Source organism: Ruditapes philippinarum, unplaced genomic scaffold, assembly GCF_026571515.1.
Source record: "Ruditapes philippinarum isolate M1 unplaced genomic scaffold, ASM2657151v2 ctg2255_1_1_1_1, whole genome shotgun sequence".
NCBI classification, from domain to species: domain Eukaryota; kingdom Metazoa; phylum Mollusca; class Bivalvia; order Venerida; family Veneridae; genus Ruditapes; species Ruditapes philippinarum.
Window position 1 is genome coordinate 1 of NW_026855091.1, and position 25090 is coordinate 25090.

At 30.9% G+C, this 25090-nt stretch overlaps 1 protein-coding gene across 1 annotated transcript; it reads left to right on the forward strand.

The window, feature by feature from the left end:
* Nucleotides 1–13427: 13427 nt before the first annotated feature.
* Nucleotides 13428–19147, forward strand: LOC132742066 (uncharacterized). Its single transcript, XM_060730350.1, has 3 exons — nt 13428–13553; nt 17635–17775; nt 18277–19147. The coding sequence occupies exons 1-3, from the start codon at nt 13431–13433 to the stop codon at nt 18523–18525; spliced, it is 513 nt and encodes a 170-aa protein (XP_060586333.1). The 5' UTR covers nt 13428–13430; the 3' UTR covers nt 18526–19147.
* Nucleotides 19148–25090: the final 5943 nt, after the last annotated feature.

A 25090-nucleotide genomic window follows, 5' to 3' on the forward strand; every position in this document is an offset into this window, starting at 1 on the left:
TTTTTAGAAGTGCTACAATCTTCTTTACCCTTATATTTAATCAGTTTTATTTCCAGTTATAAAATACGATAATTCATTGTTATTTCCTTCGTGCCTGCAGCTTTGACATTTCAACCCTTCAGAAGAGATAGTTTCAATATTTAACTTATATAAAAGACTTACAAATATCCTTTAAGTAAGTTTGACGTCATTCACTAATGGTTTTTCATGTAAGATGTGAGGAATAATAAGATTCTAATAATGCGGAGACGTAACAATGAATAAATGGAGTCATGCCTCGGTCAATTTAAAATAATTCCTTTCTAACTTATTTTAAGAAAGAATTATCTGTAAATTCCGGAATTAAGGCGATTAATATAATTAACTTATAACGAACACCTTTAGTTTAGATACACTTTAATAATGCGTAATATTTTCTTTGCATGAAACTTGAAATCGTGACCAGCATATATGCATTTTCAGCAAAGATTATTCTGTATTCTTTCTTCAAAGTATTTGACAAATGACACCTAAAAGTGAATCTTAAAATTCGAGGTTGAAAGATTATTTTAATCATTAAAAAAGTTAATCAATAATGTAGAAAAAAACCAACAACAATAGTCATGCGCATTAAAAAGTATACTTCCTAACCACTGTTTCATTTTTAAGCTTATAATTTTTTTGCAAAATCAAGGAAATTTTTGATTAGTTTACCTGATACATTTCTATAGTTTTTATCAAAACATTTGGAAGATTTATAGGAATGTGCCCATTGTAGACTATCCACTTTAAATCAAAAAATGAATTGATTGCCGATTTCATTTATACTCCTTTGACTAATTATTAATACCTTTCAAGCAATATTTCAAATAATTTTTGAAATATGACCCGTTAAGGTGTTTTATAAATCAAATAATAATGTGAGTTTTATTTTTAGTGCGCCGATACCTAAAGTTTTTTTTCTTCCAAATGGCAAACTATAGATAAAAAAATCATCCATGGATAAATATTGAGTAAATAAATTAATAATCAATTATGCATTTAATTATGTTCGTGAAGTTGTGTAGCCTAGCATCCTAAAAGAAAAAAGAAAATGCATACATGTAAATCCGGTAGGAAATGCATTTTTAAACACTTTTTTAGTACATTTAATCAGTAAAACAGCCGCACAGCCAATATACACGAAAAAAAGTTGATCAAATAGAGCAATATAAATACTAATAATGTTTAAAAGCTTACGAATGACATATTACCTTAATTTTTTTTATCCAAAAGTTAAAAAAGCTATTCACTCACAGACAGACATAAGTTTAGTAATTAGTAATTGAATATGAATAGAAAATTTCGAAAATCCCCTTACAACGGGTTTGAGCCATTGATTTTAAATAAGCGTAATGTACGTAGTCATTCGGTCAAAAGGTCAACGTTTTTCTATATAGAATGTTTTTCCTGCATACACGTTTGTAAGAACATGATATACACTTTACTATATAGACAAGAACTCATAAAACCAATATAAAAACATTTTATTGCTACAATAAAAATATTTTCAACTTTCCATGATAAGTTTGGTCCAACGCACACACTTCTTTTAAAATAAAGGAGAAAAAAGATTGCAACACCTGACCATTTTAGCTTTTTATAATTGTTATATACTCTCCAGTGAAAACATTTAACTGAATAATTGTCTTAAACATCATTTTACTGATATTTTTGATATTTATCAAAACTTCTAAAATTTTAAGTGATAGATGAAAAGGTTTGGTGGTAGTTCTGGACGGATGTAGACATGAAAGTTTCATAGACAGGTATAATTACTCAATTGAATAAAAAGTCAGAAATCCAACTGGTTGGTTTAAGGGGTAAAGTGGGCATGCGCACAACATTTTTTATCCACCCGACCCTGTGGATATATTTTTGCGTATTTCTAATAGTCTGAGGCATGTTGTTGTGTCCGGACTTAATTATGTGATAGTTTTTGTTTTGTTGGGGTTTTCGTCGCAACAACACAGAAGAGGTCGTATGTCAAATTTACTGGTGTAGACCTGTGTAGAGCCATCAACGTTCCGTTAACCAGCTGCATAGACCCCGACGAAGCTTGCTCAGCTCGAATCTATAACGGTGAGCGGGAAGAGGTTTGAAGTCAACGACCTTTACCACTCGATATATAAAATTATATTGTTAAAACATTCACCTAGTAAAGAACTTGACCTTGCCTTTTCTTCAAATGAAAGCAAACCGTAACGTGGCATTTGTAGATACATGAAAATAGTACATATTAAGTTCAATATAATACACTTACTTCGAATCGTTATTATTTAACCGTCAACGCATAATTGGATATCTTTTTTCTCTTTCACGAACGACAAAGTAAGTGATATATACTAAGGAGATGTTATACTTTCGAATAAATGTTATTATCATTTGACGTCTTTTTAGCTTTTATCTGATAATTTAAATAACTATCAGAACAATGGCAAACGAGCTATTCGGCACTTTAAGAACATGTCGTTAACGAGTCATTATTGAAGAATAAATATCAAATACAAACAAACGTATCTGACCAATAAGATATCACGAAATAAATTAATAACATTTTGAAATGATATAACAAAAGGAAATCCCAAAATTCTATACTTAATTTGCTTGGACATTGATATTCTAATCAATTTCTTTTTATAATTTTCAAATAATAAAAGAAAAAAAAACACTATACATAATATATCCAATTTCTTTCTGCATTAAAACATCTAAAATTTCCTTAAGCACATTTCTAAGGAATGTAATTGAGTTAAAGGTTTTTAAGATTTTAATTGCATTAATGTGAGTATTTTGCTTGACGCAATAAAAAGTCTAATCAAATATTTCATATTAGAAAGAAAATTTGTCGTGATATGTTTTAGATATATTACATGAACAAGTACTTAACTTTAATCTTATATAATGGACAAATAACTTAGATGAATATACAAATTAAAAAGAAAATGTAATTTCATTTTCTAATGAAGATTGTCCGTTAAAAGATATTTCTTGCATAAAAATTGCGTAACGCCTGTATACATTAAGGGAGAAGTAAACATGCAGTAACTGGTATTATAGTTCACTCTGCCATTTCTTGTGATTTTCATCCAATCATCATCGAGATATTTTCAAATTTTTGCTCCACTTATCTGTTAATTTTGATATTGTGCACAATATATATTAAATAAAACCATTAAGTGATATTTGGAAATTGTTAAAATAAGAAAATTTAGAAGTGCCTTAGCCAAAGTAAGAATTTCAAATCATGCCTTAAATATAGAAAAAGGAAGATATAGACACATTAATAGAGAAGAAAGAGTGTGCGAACTCTGTCAAGAAGACCAATGTATTGAAACGGAATATCACTTTGTTCTTGTTTGCAATTCATATAGCTCTCTAAGGAAGCTGTATATTCCTAGAAAATATTGGGTTTCACCATCAATTAACAAGTTTAACTTACACATGAATACTGACTCAGAATCGCTGTTGTTAAATTTAGCTAAATTTATATTTTATGCTCTACAATATAGATCTGAACAAATTGGTTAAATTAATTTCTACCAATATTTATATAACATCTAAGTATATGAAAATTTTACTTTTAAATGAAATGAAGTTAAACTCACATAACACATACTAAAATTGATACAAATCAAAGTGTCGGTTTCTTCAATTGAAGGAACATTTATACTTTATTTATACATTGTTAGCAAACGTGTGCAAATTGTTAATGCAATATGATTAAATTCTATATTAAGTCAATTATTGTTGATTCAAAATTTTTCAATGTATACATTTGAGTTTGCGATAAACTATGTTTTAGCATGTTTTGCCTTGCATTTTGTTTCGGATAAGGTTAAACTGTTAAAAATGTATCATATAAATTCTCAATTACAATTTCTATTCCAGACAAACTTTATAGAAAGATTTTTCTCTATTAAGATTGCAGTGAATTTCGATGATATACATGTATTACTGCATTGACTAAATAATAGTACTATTACCATAATACTTTTACACTGTTCTGTACATATGTAAACAAATAACTTGTAAACTATGTTTTGTTTTGGGCTGGTGGCCTATGAAGCAATAAAGATATTGTATTGCATTGTATTGCATGTTAACACGGCAGTTTATGTCCGGGCACTTTCGTTAATAGTATTTCTGCTCCGATTAGTTCACTGATTCGTTCGGAAATGTTATTTGGACAGTACATAAAACTTCGTTAATTTGCTGCTGTGACCCATCACCTTTTCTCTCAGGCTACATTGAAAGCATATGCATGTGACATTACAGGTAAAAGTACAATACTATTTGGAGTCATTATAATGGCTGGCTTTGATGTTCTTTAATCAAAGGAAAGATCTGATATAAACTATAACCACTTTCTTGTTTGTTTGTTTCATTTTACGCCCTTTCCCAACAGTATTTCAGTCATACAGGCGGGTAGTTTCCTAACCATCGTTCCTGGAGAGTTACATCAGTATAAGACAACCTTCCTCCGTGCTAAACTACCAAAGCATCTCCCAGGGATCGAACCCACGCCAAAGAGATAACTGGATTAGAAATCATCGACTCTAACCCCTCGACCACTGAGGCGGTCTTAGATATGAAGTCAGAGCAGCACCGCCAGCTTTAATTTTTGAAATATTCTCAGTTGGAATGCAAACACGTAATTGTTTAGTTAGAACATACCTTTGAGGTCTTTCATATCTTTTATATCATATCCATTTATTCACCACAAAACAAACGTTTCTAGTCATTATTTACGTCCAAAACAAAACACATTGACTAACTACATGTATCAATGTTTTTGCAGTTCTTTTCGTTACTTATCATCAGACTCATAACCAAAATTGAGAAGGTTTATGCCGCCAATCTATTCGAATAACGTAATTTTGCATGAAAAGTAATGGCTGTTTATAATATAGCATATGATATGATATGGGGAAAAAGCCAGAGTTCCTGAAAGGTTCTAATTCTATCTTAAAGCCTCTACTCGACGGCGAATCACTTAAAATACAATGCACACCCATGCAGATAATTTAGAAATACATTTTATATGGCTTCCTCTGTGAAATCATAATACCCTATTCTGTTTTTCAAGTTAAATGCTAATAGAAAAGATAATGTTAGTTTAAATCAGAAAATACATTTACAAGGAGTGGATCAATAAGCAATAATAAGAGACATCAGAGAGTTTTTGAAACGTGGAGACATGTTCTCGTCTTCAACTGCTATGAAGGTCAGCAATAGAAGAACGCGAGTAAAATGATTAAAAGTACAACTTGCAAGAAAAGAAAAATGAGACAGAAGCCACATAAATATACAAACGGTCTCATGCAATCTTTTAGTCGCAAGAAACCTTTTTTCTATAGCGGAATTGATCTTTTCAATGAGAAGGAATTGCCAGTGTCAGAAACATCAAAAGTTTACGTTAAAATCAAAATGTCTGAAAAACTACAAGGTGTCGTCTATTACCAGTCTAGATGAATTTACGGACACTTAAAGTACTGAGGAAATGTTGTAAAGCGTTTTTATAAACCATGAATATCCCGTAATGCACAAATGTGGAAATAATGCAGTATGTTTGCAACAGTAAAGCAAAATCTGTAAGACAAAATATATAGAGGGTTTATTTGCTGACTATATTAACAAATATGTTTGTGTACCACTTTTCGCCATGTTAAATATGTATAGCGGTGCGTCCGATTTCGACATCCAACGGAACAGTTTTTCAGTAACTCTGTCTGCCGAACGATGTTATATCTGTTGCAATATTTTATAAAAAGGGTTTTAGGCTTTATGAGAAATTGTATAGGTTTTACAACTGATAGAAAAAAATATGACGGTCAGTTACATTTAATACTGTCAATTGTCTTCCGCCCACCATTTTCATATTAATTCAGCTCATTGTGTATTTTAGAAGTGCTACATCTTCTTTACCCTTATATTTAATCAGTTTTATTTCCAGTTATAAATAGCGATAATCATTGTTATTTCCTTCGTGCCTGCAGCTTTGACATTTCAACCCTTTCAGAAGAGATAGTTTCAATATTTAACTTATATAAAGACTACAAATATCCTTTAAGTAAGTTTTGACGTCATTCACTAATGGTTTTTCATGTAAGATGAGGAATAATAAGATTCTAATAATGCGGAGACGTACAATGAATAAATGGAGTCATGCCTCGGTCAATTTAATAATAATTCCTTTCTAACTTATTTTAAGAAAGAATTATCTGTAAATTCCCGGAATTAAGCGATTAATATAATTAACTTATAACGAACACCTTTAGTTTAGATACACTTTAATAATGCGTAATATTTTCTTTGCATGAAACTTGAAATCGTGACCAGCATATATGCATTTTTCAGCAAAGATTATTCTGTATTCTTTCTTCAAAGTATTTGACAAATGACACCTAAAAGTGAATCTAAAATTCGAGGTTGAAAGATTATTTTAATCATTAAAAAAGTTAATCAATAATGTAGAAAAAACCAACAACAATAGTCATGCGCATCAAAAAGTATACTTCCTAACCATCTGTTTCATATAAGCTAATAATATTTTGCAAATCAAGGAAATTTTGATTAGTTTACCTGATACATTTCTATAGTTTTTATCAAAACATTTGGAATATTTATAGGAATGTGCCCATTCTAGACTATCCACTTTAAATCAAAATGAATTTATTGCCTATTTTCATTTATACTCCTTTGACTAATTATTTATACCTTTCAAGCAATATTTCAAATAATTTGAAATGACCCGTTAAGGTGTTTTATAAATCAAATAATAATGTGAGTTTTATTTTAGTGCGCCGATACCAAAAGTTTTTTTTCTTCCAAATGGCAACTATAGATAAAAAATCATCCATGGATAAATATTGAGTAAATAAATTAATAATCAATATGCATTTAATTATGTTCGTGAAGTTGGTAGCCTAGCATCCTAAAAAGAAAAAAGAATAATGCATACATGTAAACGGTAGGAAATGCATTTTAAACACTTTTTTAGTACATTTAATCAGTAAAACAGCCGCACAGCCAATATAACACGACAAAAAAGTATGATCAAATAGAGCAATATAATACTAATAATGTTTAAAAGCTTACGAATGGACATATTACCTTAATTTTTTTTATCAAAGTTAAAAAGCTATTCACTCACAGACAGACATAAGTTTAGTAATTAGTAATTGAATATGAATAGAAAATTTCGAAAATCCCTTACAACGGGTTTGAGCCATTGATTTTAAGATAAGCGTAATGTACGTAGTCATTCGGTCAAAAGGTCAACGTTCTATAGAATGTTTTCCTGCATACACGTTTGTAAGAACATGATATACACTTTACTATATAGACAAGACTCATAAAACCAATATAAAAACATTTTATTGCTACAATAAAATATATTTTCAACTTTCCATGATAAGTTTGTCCAACGCACACACTTCTTTTAAAATAAAAGGAGAAAAAAGATTGCAACACCTGACCATTTTAGCTTTTATAATTGTTATATACCTCTCCAGTGAAAACATTTAACTGAATAATTGTCTTAAACATCATTTTACTGATATTTGATATTTATCAAAACTTCTAAAATTTTAAGTGTTAGATGAAAAGGTTTGGTGGTAGTTCTGGACGGATGTAGACATGAAAGTTTCATAGACAGGTATAATTACTCAATTGAATAAAAAGTCAGAAATCCAACTGGTTGGTTTAAGGGGTAAAGTGGGCATGCGCACAACATTTTTTATCCACCCGACCCTGTGGATATATTTGCGTATTTCTAATAGTCTGAGGCATGTTGTTGTGTCCGGACTTAATTATGTGATAGTTTTGTTTTGTTGGGGTTTTCGTCGCAACAACACAGAAGAGGTCGTATGTCAAATTTACTGGTGTAGACCTGTGTAGAGCCATCAACGTTCCGTTAACCAGCTGCATAGACCCCGACGAAGCTTGCTCAGCTCGAATCTATAACGGTGAGCGGGAAGAGGTTTGAAGTCAACGACCTTTACCACTCGATATATAAAATTATATTGTTAAAACATTCACCTAGTAAAGAACTTGACCTTGCCTTTTCTTCAAATGAAAGCAAACCGTAACGGGGTATTTGTAGATACATGGCAATGGTACATATTAAGTTCAAAATAATACTCTTACTTCGAATCGTTATTATTTAACCGTCAACGCATAATTGGATATCTTTTTTCTCTTTCACGAACGACAAAGTAAGTGATATACTAAGGAGATGTTATACTTTCGAATAAATGTTATTATCATTTGACGTCTTTTTAGCTTTTATCTGATAATTTAAATAACTATCAGAACAATGGCATACGAGCTATTCGGCACTTTAAGAACATGTCGTTAACGAGTCATTATTGAAGAATAAATATCAAATATAAACAAACGTATCTGACCAATAAGATATCACGAAATAAATTAATAACATTTTGAAATGATATAACAAAAGGAAATCCCAAAATTCTATACTTAATTTGCTTGGACATTGATATTCTAATCAATTTCTTTTTATAATTTTCAAATAATAAAAGAAAAAAAAACACTATACATAATATATCCAATTTCTTTCTGCATTAAAACATCTAAAAATTTCCTTAAGCACATTTCTAAGGAATGTAATTGAGTTAAAGGTTTTTAAGATTTTTAATTGCATTAATGTGAGTATTTTGCTTGACGCAATAAAAAGTCTAATCAAATATTTCATATTAGAAAGAAAATTTGTCGTGATATGTTTTAGATATATTACATGAACAAGTACTTAACTTTAATCTTATATAATGGACAAATAACTTAGATGAATATACAAATTAAAAAGAAAATGTAATTTCATTTTCTAATGAAGATTGTCCGTTAAAAGATATTTCTTGCATAAAAATTGCGTAACGCCTGTATACATTAAGGGAGAAGTAAACATGCAGTAACTGGTATTATAGTTCACTCTGCCATTTCTTGTGATTTTCATCCAATCATCATCGAGATATTTTCAAATTTTTGCTCCACTTATCTGTTAATTTTGATATTGTGCACAATATATATTAAATAAAACCATTAAGTGATTTCATTAAGTGGTCAATATTGCAATTTCTAATTATGAAGTAAATTGGAGAATTAAGCTCCGCCTACTGGAATGGTCGATTTTTCTATGGTAAAAAATTTGAACACCATAAATATCGCGCATTTTCTTTATGTAAACACGCTTTATCCTTCAACTGGCATGCTGGTGGCAACTGATCCTACACATACGACCATTGCAGACCATGACCAGCCGGCACATCATAGCCGGGTAATCATGGTCTTAACTGTTCGCTATTCCATTAGTCAACATCTTGAAATTGTTCCTTTAAAATGCTAAATGGCATTGTCCAAGTTGAAAGATGGACAAGACTATTTTTTAAATATTAAGTTTTGAAACGGTTAGAATTATTATACAAGTAATAAAATAGACTAACGTTATAATAGGCAGTGGATAAAAAAAGGCGCTACGAGTTCTGAGCTTACTGATACTATCAATTATGATATTCATTCTTTAAAAAGAATATATAACAAAAGATTTGAATTGATTTTATCTTTCCATCATTATGGAAAAAATGTTTTATTATTTGTTGGCCATGCAGTCAAGTTCTTATATCAGTAATCCATGACAATAAAATATTATTTGTAACCAGTCATGACAATTCAAATTAATGACAAGCTCGTATATTTATTGCCTATTTTTACCATCTATATGAACATGAAATAATAATGTTTATCTTTTGCTTTCCCTACAATATATAGATAACTTTATATACAGAACTTGATCCTGTTTTTCTTTTATTTTAAACCACACCCTTTGTTGAATGAATGTATGGTTTATATAAAATTAACGACTCTATTCATAGAATGTTTGTGACATTTAGATAAATGCCGGTTATGAAAATATTTAGAACAGTCAGAATGTCAAGGCATCGGCATCATCTAAATAAAAAAAATATATGTATGTAATATAAGTAAGTGGAGGGGGCGAGATATGACCTGAAAATATCTTCTAAATTTACTAGATGTTTACAACTTATACAACTGAAACCAGACAATTTCTATAAATGGTTCTTTACTACGAATCGTAATATTTTTTCACTCCCACGAATTCCATAACAAGAAAAGATTTATTTTCTTATTAGACTCGTCGTCTTTATTAAACCGCAGATTCATTACAACAGATGAAATAACTTTCAAATGAAAACCAAGAATATCATTTGATGCGACGCATAGAAATCTAGGGAGTGAGTTGAAAGGCATGTGTATTTATTCCTATATATCAATGTGAAATATAAGGCAAAGTCGTATCTAGCGTCATTGAAATAAAATATTTGTACTTGATATATTATAGTATAACTTCTATCCCTGCTTAATAGTCTTAACAAAAAGCAAAGTAGATTAAAATTGTAAACTTTCGGCACTGAATTTAGTACGTCAACCGTATATTATAAAACACCATGAACATAATAATTATGTTAATTTTACATGTTAGTGATGTGTCGTTATATGAAGTAATGTAATTATTATAGTAAATGAAAATAAAAAAATAAGCTTTATATTCGCAATTGGGTTTTGAATTCGTCAAATAGCACCAAATAGCGCCAATATGTTTAAAATAATTTGATAGACACCATCCATATCACACCACCAAGTTAAGAAACAAGTTAATTATATGATACCTAGCATCGATACTGCTTTTCCTTATTTTCGGATTTTCCATTTTATTGTTAATATTTACACGTTTTGTATATAATTTCTGACTGTATATTATCTATTAATAATGAATTTAACAGTAGAACAATACGTCCGCTACTCAGTATGTTCATCCTATCATCAATGTTGGTTCGATTACAGCCAAAAAGCTATTGAAGCATTCAAGCAAGCTTACAAATCTTCGGTGGTTCTTATTAGGTGCCCGTTCGTGCCTAAAATTAATGCATACACGGATTGGCACCTGATGTCTGCCTCCATTGGAAAAGTCGCCATATGACCTAAACTGTGTTATGTGTCTCTTTTTATTTCTCTTGGTAAAAGAGATGAAGACCGCACAAACCAGCAATGACTCGATGTTGCTCAAGCAATTTATTCCCTAAATTACATTTTAAATCATTATTTGTGTAGTTCAACATTCGAAATATGCATAAAAAAATGCGCACGACTTTTTACGGTGACGAAACTGTATTTCTACATTTGACGAGGCAGGACGTTCCGGCTTCATACCCGAATTTGACAATGTCTATTTAACATTTGTTAAAAAAACACACGTCGGTAGCCTTAATCCATAATAATGTTGTTTTTTTTTTGTTTACTATTAAAGATATCCATGAATATAATCAAAAGAGATTTAATCTTATGTTTGATATTTATTTAGAAATTTAGTTATATGACTACTATCTAGAACAAGCAAGAACAAAATATCGTTCTTCCGTTCAAAACAAGAAAGTCTGCCTATTTCTTATTACGCCTTACACAATATGTAATTAGATAGACATGTAACTATCCTGTATTATATCTGGTTAATAAATTGAAGTCAATTTTAATTAAACCTTAGGGACCATGACTGATGTATTCATTATTACGTCTGAACTGGTTATATAATATTACAGACGAAAACAAATTTATCATAATAAGTACTTTTAATGAGTCTGCGCTTTCACTTTTTTTACATTTGTTTTGTAATCACATTTTGTTGTTTCTCAAAACTTAAGCATACGAGACATTACATATTAAAATCAAATACTACAAACTAATTGACAAATATTCTTATCATACTTATTAACCACAGAACATGCGAGAAAAGGCAGAATCCAGACATTGTTTAGCTGTAAAATATGCAAATAAACGCCTTATTTTCTTTTTTACACCCACTTTCCAATTAAGGACTGCTCACTCCTCAATCATAATAGTTTAATACATATTATTTAAAGGTCAAAAGCCGAAGATTTTCTTACTCAAGAGGAATAGTACCGATAGAAAATGGCCATTTTCAACGTGTATTTTTTATTATTTGTCATGCTTTTGAATTTTGTTCAATTCATTTACATGTATATATAAAATTATATAGATAGGACATTGAAAGGAAAACTGTGTGAATATGTAATGTTCAAGATATCTTAGTTTTTTGTTCTTATACGGTTTAAATTAAACACTAATTATGTAGTTATTTTAATATTTTGAAATTCAGTCTAACATGCACATGCTTCTATGTGTATTAAGCGAATCTTGATTGATGCGACCACTTTATATCCCCCATTCCAATCATTTTCTCTCTATATGGTTTATATATTTCTATATCTTTTATTTGTATATTTATGTACATACTCATTTATGTATATGCGACTTTTGCGACGCACTAATTAGTCAGTTAATCGTGGTTAATCTATTCATCCAGCGAAATATATATTATTATAATATATAATATTCACTGAGAACAATGGAGCGCGCTGCTTCTAAAAGCTTTAAATACCATTAATTTTCAAAAGCAGGTAAGCAAGATTGCAGAATAAATTCCCCTTGTATGTAACTATGCAGAACTGAGAAAATCTTAGCACAGGTCTTGTTAATATATAAAAATATTTGATTGGTATTGTACATGCATATGTAAATATTCGGGAAATAAATATATTTAAACTAATATAGGTCTGAAGGAATTTGGATTTGTTAACATTTTTTGGGAAGTCGTTTATATCATTGTCACAAAGCAGATAATAACTTTTGTATCAAATCTTTTTACCATAACACTTACACGATATATATCATGATTTTCAGAGTAATTTCATGATTTATCAGTGTCTGTAAGTAAAGTTCGATACATGTAGAAGTCCGGACACTAATGGATTAATTATAAAGGACCAAATGAATGCCTGTTATTTAAGTAAAATAAATCAAGTGGATAGTCACGTTGATATACATCTACTGACATTTTTAAACTTTGTATCAGAACTTGTTCACCCATTTTTACAAACTAGCACACCATGTCGTACGGCATGTTGGAAGGCACATGTTGTTATTTTCAATAGAATATAATGGTGTAAGAGATCAAAAAATGTCTGTTCGTAAATTGTTTGCATATGAAAATTGTATTTGTATTGTTAATTTGTTTTAGATTACATTGTAACACTCTTAAAGAACGCCTATTACAGTAAAACCATAAATGCTGTATGTTTGGTTTGACTGAGACTTTTGATGGTAACATTCTTAATCTTACCTGACATAAACTTTAAGTAAGAAGACAATTTAAGAACACTTCCCATTTTATCAGTTGAATAAGTACTATATAAGACAATTGTTCCCGATTTAGAAATGTGTGTCACATTAAGACAAAGTGTAAATTTTTAAGGCTATATGATATAAACTTTTAAACCTGAATGTACATCCTTAATATGACGCTTCGTACTATAATCTTGTACGTTTTTCAACTGGCCGGAGCAGCAAGTGTTGATGTTGACCAGTGGTGTTACAACCCATCTGGTAATGATTGCACTTGGTACAAAAAGTGTCTTGTGGTAAGAATTTATAATGTACTAATTTCATAGGATGCTTTAATGATAATTAATTTAAAGTCGTTTTCATGAACACTAAATACTAAAATAGCAATTGTTATAGCAAGAACTTATATGTGCAAACGTTTGATGGCAATTGCTGTTCACTTTTATACCCCCGATTGTGAATCAATAATCAATAACTCACGTGATCCATTGAACTTTCTATAAATATATTTTGTTATTGTCCGTTATTGTATTAGGAAAGTTTTTTTTAAATTTATTTATGTAGGGCATTTTTATATTTCAATCTTATTGATTTGTAATTATCAATTATAACAGCCAATCAGGCGATCAAAAAATTACGGTGTCCTTATCGTGCCATTTAGAATGTCGTCCGTCGCGTCTAAGGGTAGACACACGACAATGCGAAGTGACATCGCGACAATGCGAAGCGACGCTCGACAACGCGAAGCGATATGCGACAATGCGAAGCGACGCTCGACAGTGTCAAACGATATGTCGCACTGTCGCCTAGAAATGTCGCGGTAAAAAAGGGCGACATTTAAGAAATGTCGCTTCGCGTTGTCGAGTGTCGCTTCGCATTGTCGAGCGTCGCTTCGCGTTGTCGCGATGTCACTTCGCGTTGTCGCGATGTCACTTCGCGTTGTTGCATTGTCACTTCGCATTGTCGAGTGTCGAGGTTGGTAGAAGTGCATACCACGACACTCGACAATGCGAAACGACAACGCGACAATGCGATACGACGCTCGACAATGCGAAGTGACACTAGACATCGCGAAGCGACATTTTTAAAATGTCGAGTAAATGTCGCGTTATTTTTATGATTTTTACACCGCGACGCTCAACATTGCGAAGCGACACTCGACAATGCGAAGCGACACACGACAACGCGAAGCGATACTCGACAACGCAAAGCGACACTCGACAATGCGAAGCGACATTTGGAATAATATCGTATCGCATTGTCGTGCGTCTACCGGTGCTTGGTCAGAATTTACTAACTCACCGCCAAACGGTGCGATCATGGAAGGGGTCGCACTAAACTGCTGACGAATTAGCTGACGATATAGATATATAGGAAACTGCTGACCAGTTAAATAAAGAAGGATTATCGGAAAATGCTGACCAGTTACACAAAGAAGGGAAACATTGAAGGTGTGAAGTTATATAAACACGCCGTAGGGGGTAATAAAAAGATGGGAAATTACTTTTATTCTTTTAATTATATTTTTATTTTTTGCATTTATATGACTATGTTTATAAACTAAATTAATTTATACATTTAAAGTACCATAATATCATACATTTTTAACACGGATTTTACATTACTACATGTAATATAAATCCGTGATTTTAAAAGGATATATATTAAACAGCTTTTTATACCTCTAAAGATATGCAAAAATTTGAATTAATGTTTTATAAAGAATTATGATGTTATAAGTTTTATCAAAATCTCTTGTTAGTGATATTTCAATAGAAAAATCTTGTAACGGAAAAAAAAATGTATTTTCAAAAGCAATAATTGCAATTTGAATTAATATTAAATAAGTCAAGCAGTGTTTTAACTTAATTAAATGTCGACAAAATTTATACAATATATTGAATTTCGTACATTATGAAATGAATTAAAAATTTCACGACAAAATATTTTTTTTCTATATTTCTAACTGGTCAGCAGTTTCCCTATATATCTAACTGGTCAGCAGATTCTACTACATGTGTATATGTTTAACTGGTCAGCATTTTCTCGCCTGAATGTAAAGAGCGTTAAATTTGCTGACCATATATAATAAGAGAGTTTTACGGCTTAAATCAATTTGAATTAACATTAAATTGGTCAGCAGTGTTTTTACTTAATTAAATGTCGACATTATTTTATAAAATATATTAAATTTGCATAATGAGTAACAATTTCGTAGCATTTAAATATATTTTTCTCTATATATCTAACTTTTCAGCAGATTCTACAATATGGTCAGCATTTTAATAACATATTTTTGACTGTTTATTGTATTTTGTCATAGATAAATCAAGAATGACACGTCGCGTGTGAAATCGATTTTAATATGACCTTGGGGGCATATCGATCTCGATAAATTATCAGTTTAATGGATATCTGTGGAAACATGTTGTTTATAATGTAATAAAAGCTTATTAACTATAACAATTAGCACATTATTAATTTTTGTTCAATATTACTTATACAATTATACGAACAAATAAGGAAATAGAAATCACTTTATTTCATATTTGCACTAAATACGACATAATAATTATATTTTGTTAAAATATACATTACGTATATGTACATGTATATATTTTAACCTATGATGCATAGTTTTATACATACTTGAAACAAATTATGATTTTTCGTACATCATATTTTGACTACATTTTTAAAATTTTAACCAATATATAACACATAGAAGAAAATTCATAAAGGTACTTAAATAAAATATTATATCAAAATAAATTGAGAAATATACAGTATATATCAATTGAATTTTTTATAATTAATATGTATCATTTTGTAATATTGACATCTTGAAAAAACATTTTATCAAGTATTTCTCGACCTCGCCTGTAATATCACCAACGGCAATTTGACACCTTCAATGTTTCCCTTCTTTGTGTAACTGGTCAGCAGTTTTCGATAATCCTTCTTTGTTTAACTGGTCAAGCAGTTTCCTATATATTCTATATCGTCAGCTAATTCGTCAGCAGTTTAGTGCGACCCCTTCCATGATCGCACCGTTTGTCGGTGAGTTAGTAAATTCTGACCAAGCACCGGTAGACGCACGACAATGCGATACGATATTATTCCAAATGTCGCTTCGCATTGTCGAGTGTCGCTTCGCGTTGTCGAGTATCGCTTCGCGTTGTCGAGTGTCGCTTCGCATTGTCGAGTGTCGCTTCGCAATGTTGAGCGTCGCGGTGTAAAAATCATAAAAATAACGCGACATTTACTCGACATTTTAAAAATGTCGCTTCGCGATGTCGAGTGTCACTTCGCATTGTCGAGCGTTGTATCGCATTGTCGCGTTGTCGTTTCGCATTGTCGAGTGTCGTGGTATGCACTTCTACCAACCTCGACACTCGACAATGCGAAGTGACAATGCGACAACGCGAAGTGACATCGCGACAACGCGAAGTGACATCGCGACAACGCGAAGCGACGCTCGACAATGCTAAGTGACACTCGACAACGCGAAGCGACATCTCTTAAATGTCGCCCTTTTTTACCGCGACATTTCTAGGCGACAGTGCGACATATCGTTTGACACTGTCGAGCGTCGCTTCGCATTGTCGCATATCGCTTCGCGTTGTCGAGCGTCGCTTCGCATTGTCGCGATGTCACTTCGCATTGTCGTGTGTCTACCCTTAGACGCGACGGACGACATTCTAAATGGCACGATAAGGACACCGTAAAAAATGAATACAAAAATGTTTATCAAACCAAGCATTCTTTTCCAGTACATTTCATTTTGCTTATATATTTTTATCAATTCTTCCATTATCATGATTGCTATATAATAACACTTTATGCTTATAAGGTATTGGAATAACTAATTTATCATTATGTCCCTGCGCAGGTACTTAGATGTACCTGTACTTGCTTATCACTGTACTTGCGCAGGGACATATGCACGCGCCGGGATTTGTATTTTATTACTGTGTAGGCGAAGGCACATGACTGTGTTATATTACTGTGCAGGAGCAAGCGCCTGTGTTATATCATTTTCCACGCGACGGTACCTGTGTTATATTGCTGCACACAAAGACACCTGTGTTGTTTCACTGAACATGCGCAGGCATCTGTATTACATCATGTTGCACGCGCAAACACATGTTTTTGCTAACATGATATCAAATAATATAAAGTCCTTGGTTGATTTGGAGCAGATAGCAATGAGAGTCAATAAAGATTTACCTGTTAGTTAACAGGGTATTCAAATTAATCAAGGAAAGAAATATTATTGTAGAGAATACATGTTTTGTGGAACATATTTTGTTATCTTGCTAGTCTTGTTATCTTTTCAAAACACCTTATTTTCTATAGATTATTCATAACTTTTAGAAACGATTTCCGTGTGAAGCTTCAGGTGATTCTTACGCAATAGCTTTCGGTGATTCCATATGTAATGACTTTGGTAAATATCAAGCTGAATTTTCTGACCTCGGAAAACGTTGGATAGACGAAACAAGAGCATGCCTTCAGGTAATATATAGTTTGTTAGTTTGTAACAAAAATATCCATGTCAACAAAATAAATCATTATTACTTGAACCTGCACTGGCGCAACAGCAGAATTAACATTAGTTTATTCTAATCTATCTCATTAAATCAAAGTTTGTTTATTGTTTTGTTTACTTATGTTTTCAATGTTGTTGCAGGACTTTTAAAATAATTCTGATAAACGTAAACAAATGTATTTCAAGTAGCTCGCGAAGTTGTGGTAAATCAAATAGACACTCAATATTTCACTGATATACGAAAAAATGTTTGCATTGAAAGAAATTCAGTTTTGAGGACAAATTGTCATGTTTTGTTGCATGATATACATATGAGGTGTAATGATATTTTCTCCATTCGGTCAAACATTTTTTCATTAATGTTCGCCCGAATCTATTTATTGACAATGTTCTTAAAATATTGTTATGCAAAACGAATTATAATTTATAGTCACTTTCAGTAATATCTAAGAATTATTTTGTTTTAGAAACAACTTGCACCTGTATTATTCAAAGAAAAGTTAACATGCCAGGAGATTCAAGACTACGCTTTTCAGACACACCCAATCTGCTATAACATACCTCCACCAGGGTCTCCGTCATTCTGTGATCTGCCGTTCTCGGACTGGTTACATATCTCGTGGATTGTCAAACAAAGTCTCTTTCGTGAAACATTGCAAACTGTGAAACAGATATTTCAGATTCTTGGGCATTGTGCGTTCACTTTTCTGTTTTAAAAGTAAATTTTCACTCTTCTTTAATGAAATTGTTAGGATATGTAAAGCCATATTGTTATATTTATGATAAAGTATATTAAATCTATATGATTATATAATAAGGTGATAACGTTCACGCTCATTAAAACCTTTCCTTTACACTTGTATTATTTTAACCATAATTGTTAAGTCTGTGACATTGCTAAAATCCTTACATTTGTATAACAAAGGTCTTAATTTTATGTAGTAAAAGCATCCATAATTAATCATCTTTATCTTTGCTGTCACGCCAAGTAGAGTAATTGATAGAAAATTTAACCAAGGTAGACATTTTCTTTAATATTTGTCATAATGCGTAAGATTGACATTTTATATTGTATTCTCCAAATTTTATCGTTGAATAAATATCAGCTGACAATTGTTGAATAAATATCAGCTGACAATCTATACATAATCATAGTTAACAAAAACCTGTAAGCTCGGACAGGATAAGTTTCTCTATTTTCATTTAGAAAGTAATGTTAAAGTGTTAAAATTTATAAAGAAAAGCAAACATTCTCCTTGATCATTGACTCAAATACTTTGATGTGTTAAAGATTGAATACTGCGTTAGCAGACGCTAGTTCCGTGGGAGATTCTGCATTTTCTCCTGAACAGACTCGATAAAACCGAGTCTGCAATTTTTACTTTTAAAAATCATTGTTCTCGAGGGATTTTCCAGATTTTACAAAATTTCTGGAAAATTGAAAATTTTGATACTAACTAATGTGTGTTGTATGTCTGTTGTTTCTTTTTGATGTGCTTTATTTCGATTTTTGTTGTTGTCTTTTTAATTAACGTTGATATAGCAAAGTTATATGTCAAAGGAAGTTTAAGAAATTACATTTATCAAGAAGTTTTGAATAATTAACGAACTTACTTAATTTAGCTATTGCTTTATTATTTTGAATTATTATAAAACGTATAGTTATAGTAAAGGTTTATTACAAAGGAAGTTTTAGAAATAAGATGCTAAAAATATTTTATTAACTTATTGAATTCATTGTTGTTATATTTTTCTAGTATTTTGAGATCATTGCTTCTCATACGTTAGTGTTGAAGACTGGATACCTCCTAAGCTGGTGCTAGGTGTGGGAGAAACGTTTTACTTTAACATTATCTCTTATGCACAGACTCGATCAAACCGAGGCTGCTTTTTTCATATAATATTGTTGTTTTCTTTGCTTACAAGGATTATTATTTTTCCACAATTTTACTAATTAACATATGGTTCCCATCTTTTTTTTCACTTTTCTGATCTGATGTGTTCAATCAGTCCTTTTTTGAAAGATTGACTATCAAATGTTTTTAATATATTTATCTTAGCTTAAAATAAACGAAGTTTTACTGTTTTGAAAATCATTAAAAATGATACGCACGATATTTTCGTGCGTTACTATTATATAATAAAGTCGGTTAGACGTGTACATCATTCGAGGTTTTCTGCATGCTACACACGTTTATTGTACCATTTTTATTCTTGCTGGAAACGATAAGAATATTATTCATAAAGTCGCAGAATAATTTATTTTTTGCAAGGTTTATAATTGATTCATAAATATCAATGGTATTTGAAAAATGGTATTATAAAGATGCATTTTTAGATTAATTTACGCAAGCTTTTACGTTTTGGTTACGATTTTGATTTAACTGAAATATTGTATATTTTACCGGTTTTGTTCCAAGAATAAGATGCACTACTTTTCCGGGATGTCCGTTACTTTGGAGAACGATTCTTAAAGGAAATGCGATACCTTGAACTTTTCTGATTTATCATTTAATTGCTACAATTTGTTTATTCTTTGTATTAGAAGATATTTTTTTATAAAATATTTTGAACTTATTCACGGAAGGTGTGCAGTTATTGAGCGTACATATTCGGCTTTTAATCACATCTTATATAGTAAGTGGATTATTTTTATTGGTCTTCTCATTAAATTATGTCAGAACACTTACGGAATGTGGTTGGCCATGAGTTTTGGTTTCCTACTACGTCCCCCTCCCACGATGGAGTAGAGTTGCGCAGCCGACTCGCAGCATACTGACAGGGAAAGTATGTTCATAACTGTGTGTTTTCCATGTTGATGTACCAATAAAAGAAATGATTATATTATACCGATTTAACGTTGAAATGTCATTGTCATGTATATACGATTTTGGTGTTGTTTCTAAGAACATGTATTAGCAATGTAGATAAACGGCAATGTAGATAACAAATCCTAAATGTGAATTTATGTATTTGTTGTTCTTTCTTCCTTCGATTCCTTTATCATGGGATAAATAATTTATTTACGTTTGAGCGTAGCGAATTAGGAAATAATGTACATTAAATAGTACGAAGCTGGTGTTTATAATTGATTTTTGTTGAAAGATGTAAGTTGTTAAAATACTATATTTTCCCCTTTCCTTTTCATTATAAAAAACATATTGCACAGACATGGTAAAGGAACGCAATATCAGTACATAATATCCCTGCACTATCCGATTATTTAGTTGTCGTGTAACACAGACCTAGTTGGGGAAAAAACAACTCGTGAATATCGCTTTTTTCCGTTAAAGTACTACGGTTTATGTAACTTGATTAAATCTTGTAAATTGACGTTAAGTGGCAGTTTGTCAAATCACTTCGTTGTACAACCTAATTATCGTGAGTGTACTTTAACATTATTGGTGACTTTGACATTTTTTCTATAGTTTAATAAACGGTTATTTTGAATTTCCCAGTATAAACGTTTTGCAAAATATCGTACAAATTAAAAAAAAAAACAACGGTTTTTTTCTTCTTTGAGATTCAAGCATTTTCTTTTCTTTTTTTTAATTATGTGGTTTAAGAAATAATTTATCATTTATTATTTAATGTTTGAACGTCTTTATAAACAAATTTATTTTTTTCTTTTCGTTAATGACATACATGTAACATAATCTGTTTGTTTTTACAGTAAACAATGAGTGTCTTGTTCTACTCAAACTGTTTTATATGGGTCATACTAAACACTGCTAAGGACCGCTAAGGAAACACAAAGGACTGCTAAGGAGGTACAAAGGACCTGAAATACCTCCTAGGACATTCTTCTAACATATTTCAGTATGTTTAGAGATAAAATTGTATTATTTTAAGAAAAAAATATAATTTTGTTGATAGAATTTATGCTTTTGATGAGTTGCAGGACCGCTAAGGACTGCTCAGGGGCACAAAGGACTGCTATGTAAATTAACTCCTGAGCTGTCTTAAAACTCAATCGAAAGCATAAAATCACCAAAATAGCATTTTTCTTAAAATAATGCATTTTTGTCACTAACCATACTACAATATATTATAAGAATGCTCTAGGAGGTATTTTAGGGTCATTGTGCCTCCCTCGCAGTCCTTTGTAATCCTAAAATCGTAGACCTTAGCAGTTTTACAACTCAATCGAAAGCAAAATCAAAATTTCCATCGCCAAAATTATATTTAATCTAAAAATAATACATTTAATATTATGATCCCTCGGACCTAAAAAGCAAAAGAAGAAGTAAGCAGTGGTGCTATTGTTTTGTATAGGGACATAAATCAAAAGTGATATTGAAAAAGGACACATTTTCATCAATCAAGTTAACGGCTAAACCGAAAAGTAGGACTAAGAATGTGTGCCAAGAAGTAGGCCACCAAAAGCATAAAACTCCTGGAATAAATAAGATTATTAACATACTAATGAAAAAACTATTATTTTAATATACTATCTTGATGACATAGAAGTTTTTTATTCCATGTAATTACGAGAGTAAATGAATTTGTTTATAACCACCGCCGAGTGTATATTCTAAGGTTACTGGACCTTACAATACGGCTAAAATACATGAGTAGAAAACTGGAGAAGAAGAAATGATACGATTTATATTTAAAACAAAATAATACATTGAGAGAAACATTTTTAACCTCAATTATTTCATACAGTCTATCAGCAATTATTCAATTCAGCCATACCTCGGATACATGTAACACAATAACCAAGAATATTTCTTTCCATAACAATTTATAAGCATGGTCATTTATTTCAATTTCTTTTTGTTAATTGACAGTTATAGTAAAACAAAGAATAACAATATCCAAATTGTGATCTTTGTATATAACTCAAGTGTTTTTCATATCGCTTTTCTCAAAGATTGTGTGAGTAATGTATATTGAATTTATTCTATTTTTGAACCATGCAATATGGATATTAGATATGCTCTTGAACAATCAAAACAAATCACATTAAATACCGAGCTATTCTTAATTAAAAAAATCGAGAGGGGTATACGTAAATAATGTTTTTTTTTCTTGTCCAAAACCTACAGGAAATTTATCCTAGAATTTCATATATCACTTTGAATTTTATATAATTTCAAGTTTTATTAATATAATTCAATATTTGTTTGCACCAGAACTGAAATTGTGTACCTTTGAAAACTTAGGTGTTTTAGCGATTAAACTTCTCTGATACAATAAACAGAATAATAACATTGTAAAACATGTTTAAAGTACACAGAAACGATTTAGCGTGTGATTATTGGATTGCAATCAAGTTGTCTTACATTATTATAGCTTGAATAAAAATCATTATTTACTTGCAGGAAGTGACATACTGCAGGCTCAGCATTCAATTTATTGGCAATTATTTGACTGATGTTGACACACTTTGGCGTAATTGTATACATTTAAACAGGTAATTTAGATAATACAATATTTTCCTGATTTGTTATGCGAGTACCAGTCAAGAAAGACTTCAATAATTTGTCATTATTCTTTACAGTCTTGCATTCCCGTTATTTTAATCTGTATTGGTATTTCCAACTTTTTTATTACTATGACGATTGTTCACCACTTTTTGACGTGACATTATTTCACATACACATTCTTGTCTTACTGAAACATGTTATGGATGCGAGTGTCTGAGTTTTTGATGCGTCTTTAACAAATTAAAATTATCCAGTAGTGCTGCAATATTGACCTTCATAAGCGTTATTGCTAAATAATGTTTTTTTGTGTTTGTATACAAATATATTGAGAGTTTAAAAGATGCCTTTGAAGGAAAACATATTATAATTTTAAGAACTGAATTTCGAACTTCAGCTTGTAAATACTTTCACATTTTCATAATCATTTTGGTGTAGATTGCTAATTACAAAGCAAAAAATTTAAACTACGTGAGTGGGCAGGGGCGGGGTTAATGCGAATTAAGTTGATATTTTACAAAACAGAAAACAAACGAGCTAGAATAGTTTTGAAAGCAACAGTAGAGTCTTCAGGTTTTACTGGCTAAGTATAATTTTATAATTTCTGGGCTTCTTTATTTTATCGTTTTCACTTTGACCTGATTAGTATTTTGCATCCATTGAGCACTTAATAACATTAAATCAATTTATGTTTTTTGAAATGAAAAAAAAAAAGAAACAGCAAAAAAAAAAAAAAAAAAAAAAAACAGTAAATACTTTTCTTACTTACTAATGTATGTCTCAAAATATAGATTTTATTTTAAACGATCTAAATTTTATTTTTTGATATAAGAACGTCACTGATATTTTTTTTACATTTTAACACTTTCGTGTAGTCGACCAGATAGAAAGCAGGTTGATAAAGGGGAGCGGTGACCTAGTGGTTTAGGTGTCTGCCTCTCAACCCAGAGATCATGGATTCGAGCCCTACTCTGGTCAGCTTTCGAAAAGCGTCGTAATACCTTTAGGATAATTACACTATATTGCTTACTTCATCATTTATAGATATCGTTTAGAGGAACAGACCTAGGTCATGACAATCTCATTTAACCCTCTGGTAGGATATCCAATATCCAGAATTCAAATCATGCAAGAATTATAATAAGTTGTACCAATAAAAGGTGATCTCATCATAAATCAAGTTATGTTCATATGTCTCATTTATTGTCACATCCTTCGCTCCTTTTCCGAATATCCATATTATGATTAATGATATATGACTACAAGTATTAAATATACGAGTATATATAGAGGTACGCTACATTCTCAGCAGTCATTGAACTTAAAGCCTCACAAGGTAACAAAGCCTATAAATATCAACTAGGTCCACTACTGCAGTAGTATTCAATTTTTCATTTGCTTCTTATTACACCATTTAGCTACCAAACAAAAATTATTCCTTTACTCTTTGTAGTCCGAAAAAGACCTTTAATAAACAATTATCCTTCAATGTACAATGATACATACATAGCGCATGAGCGAGTATATTGTTAGCTGGTCTTAATGTGACTATTTTCAATTATATATTTAGAAACATTTTCATTTTATTTCTAATGTACTAATGTAAAAACAATTAGAAACAAATCTATGACGCCGCCTACAACACAATGTACTGCTAAATCACGATCCAAATTCCCAAGTTGAAACTTTCACAGAGCCATTGTCTTGTAAAATATCAAATACTATTGACATGATTAGATTTGATGGGAAAATACCGTAGTTTTGTCTCGTTTGTCACATTTGCAGATAAAGGAAGAAGACTGACAATTTCTGTTATCCTAACAACAATAAATTCTTAATAATACAAGTAATA

Excerpts from the sequence above, each read along its gene's own strand:
- LOC132742066 (XM_060730350.1), top strand. The coding sequence starts at position 13,431 with ATGACGCTTCGTACTATAATCTTGTACGTTTTTCAACTGGCCGGAGCA. Across the intron at positions 13,554-17,634 it reads GGTACAAAAAGTGTCTTGTG|AAACGATTTCCGTGTGAAGC; the intron begins GTAAGAATTTAT and ends CATAACTTTTAG. Across the intron at positions 17,776-18,276 it reads AAACAAGAGCATGCCTTCAG|AAACAACTTGCACCTGTATT; the intron begins GTAATATATAGT and ends ATTTTGTTTTAG.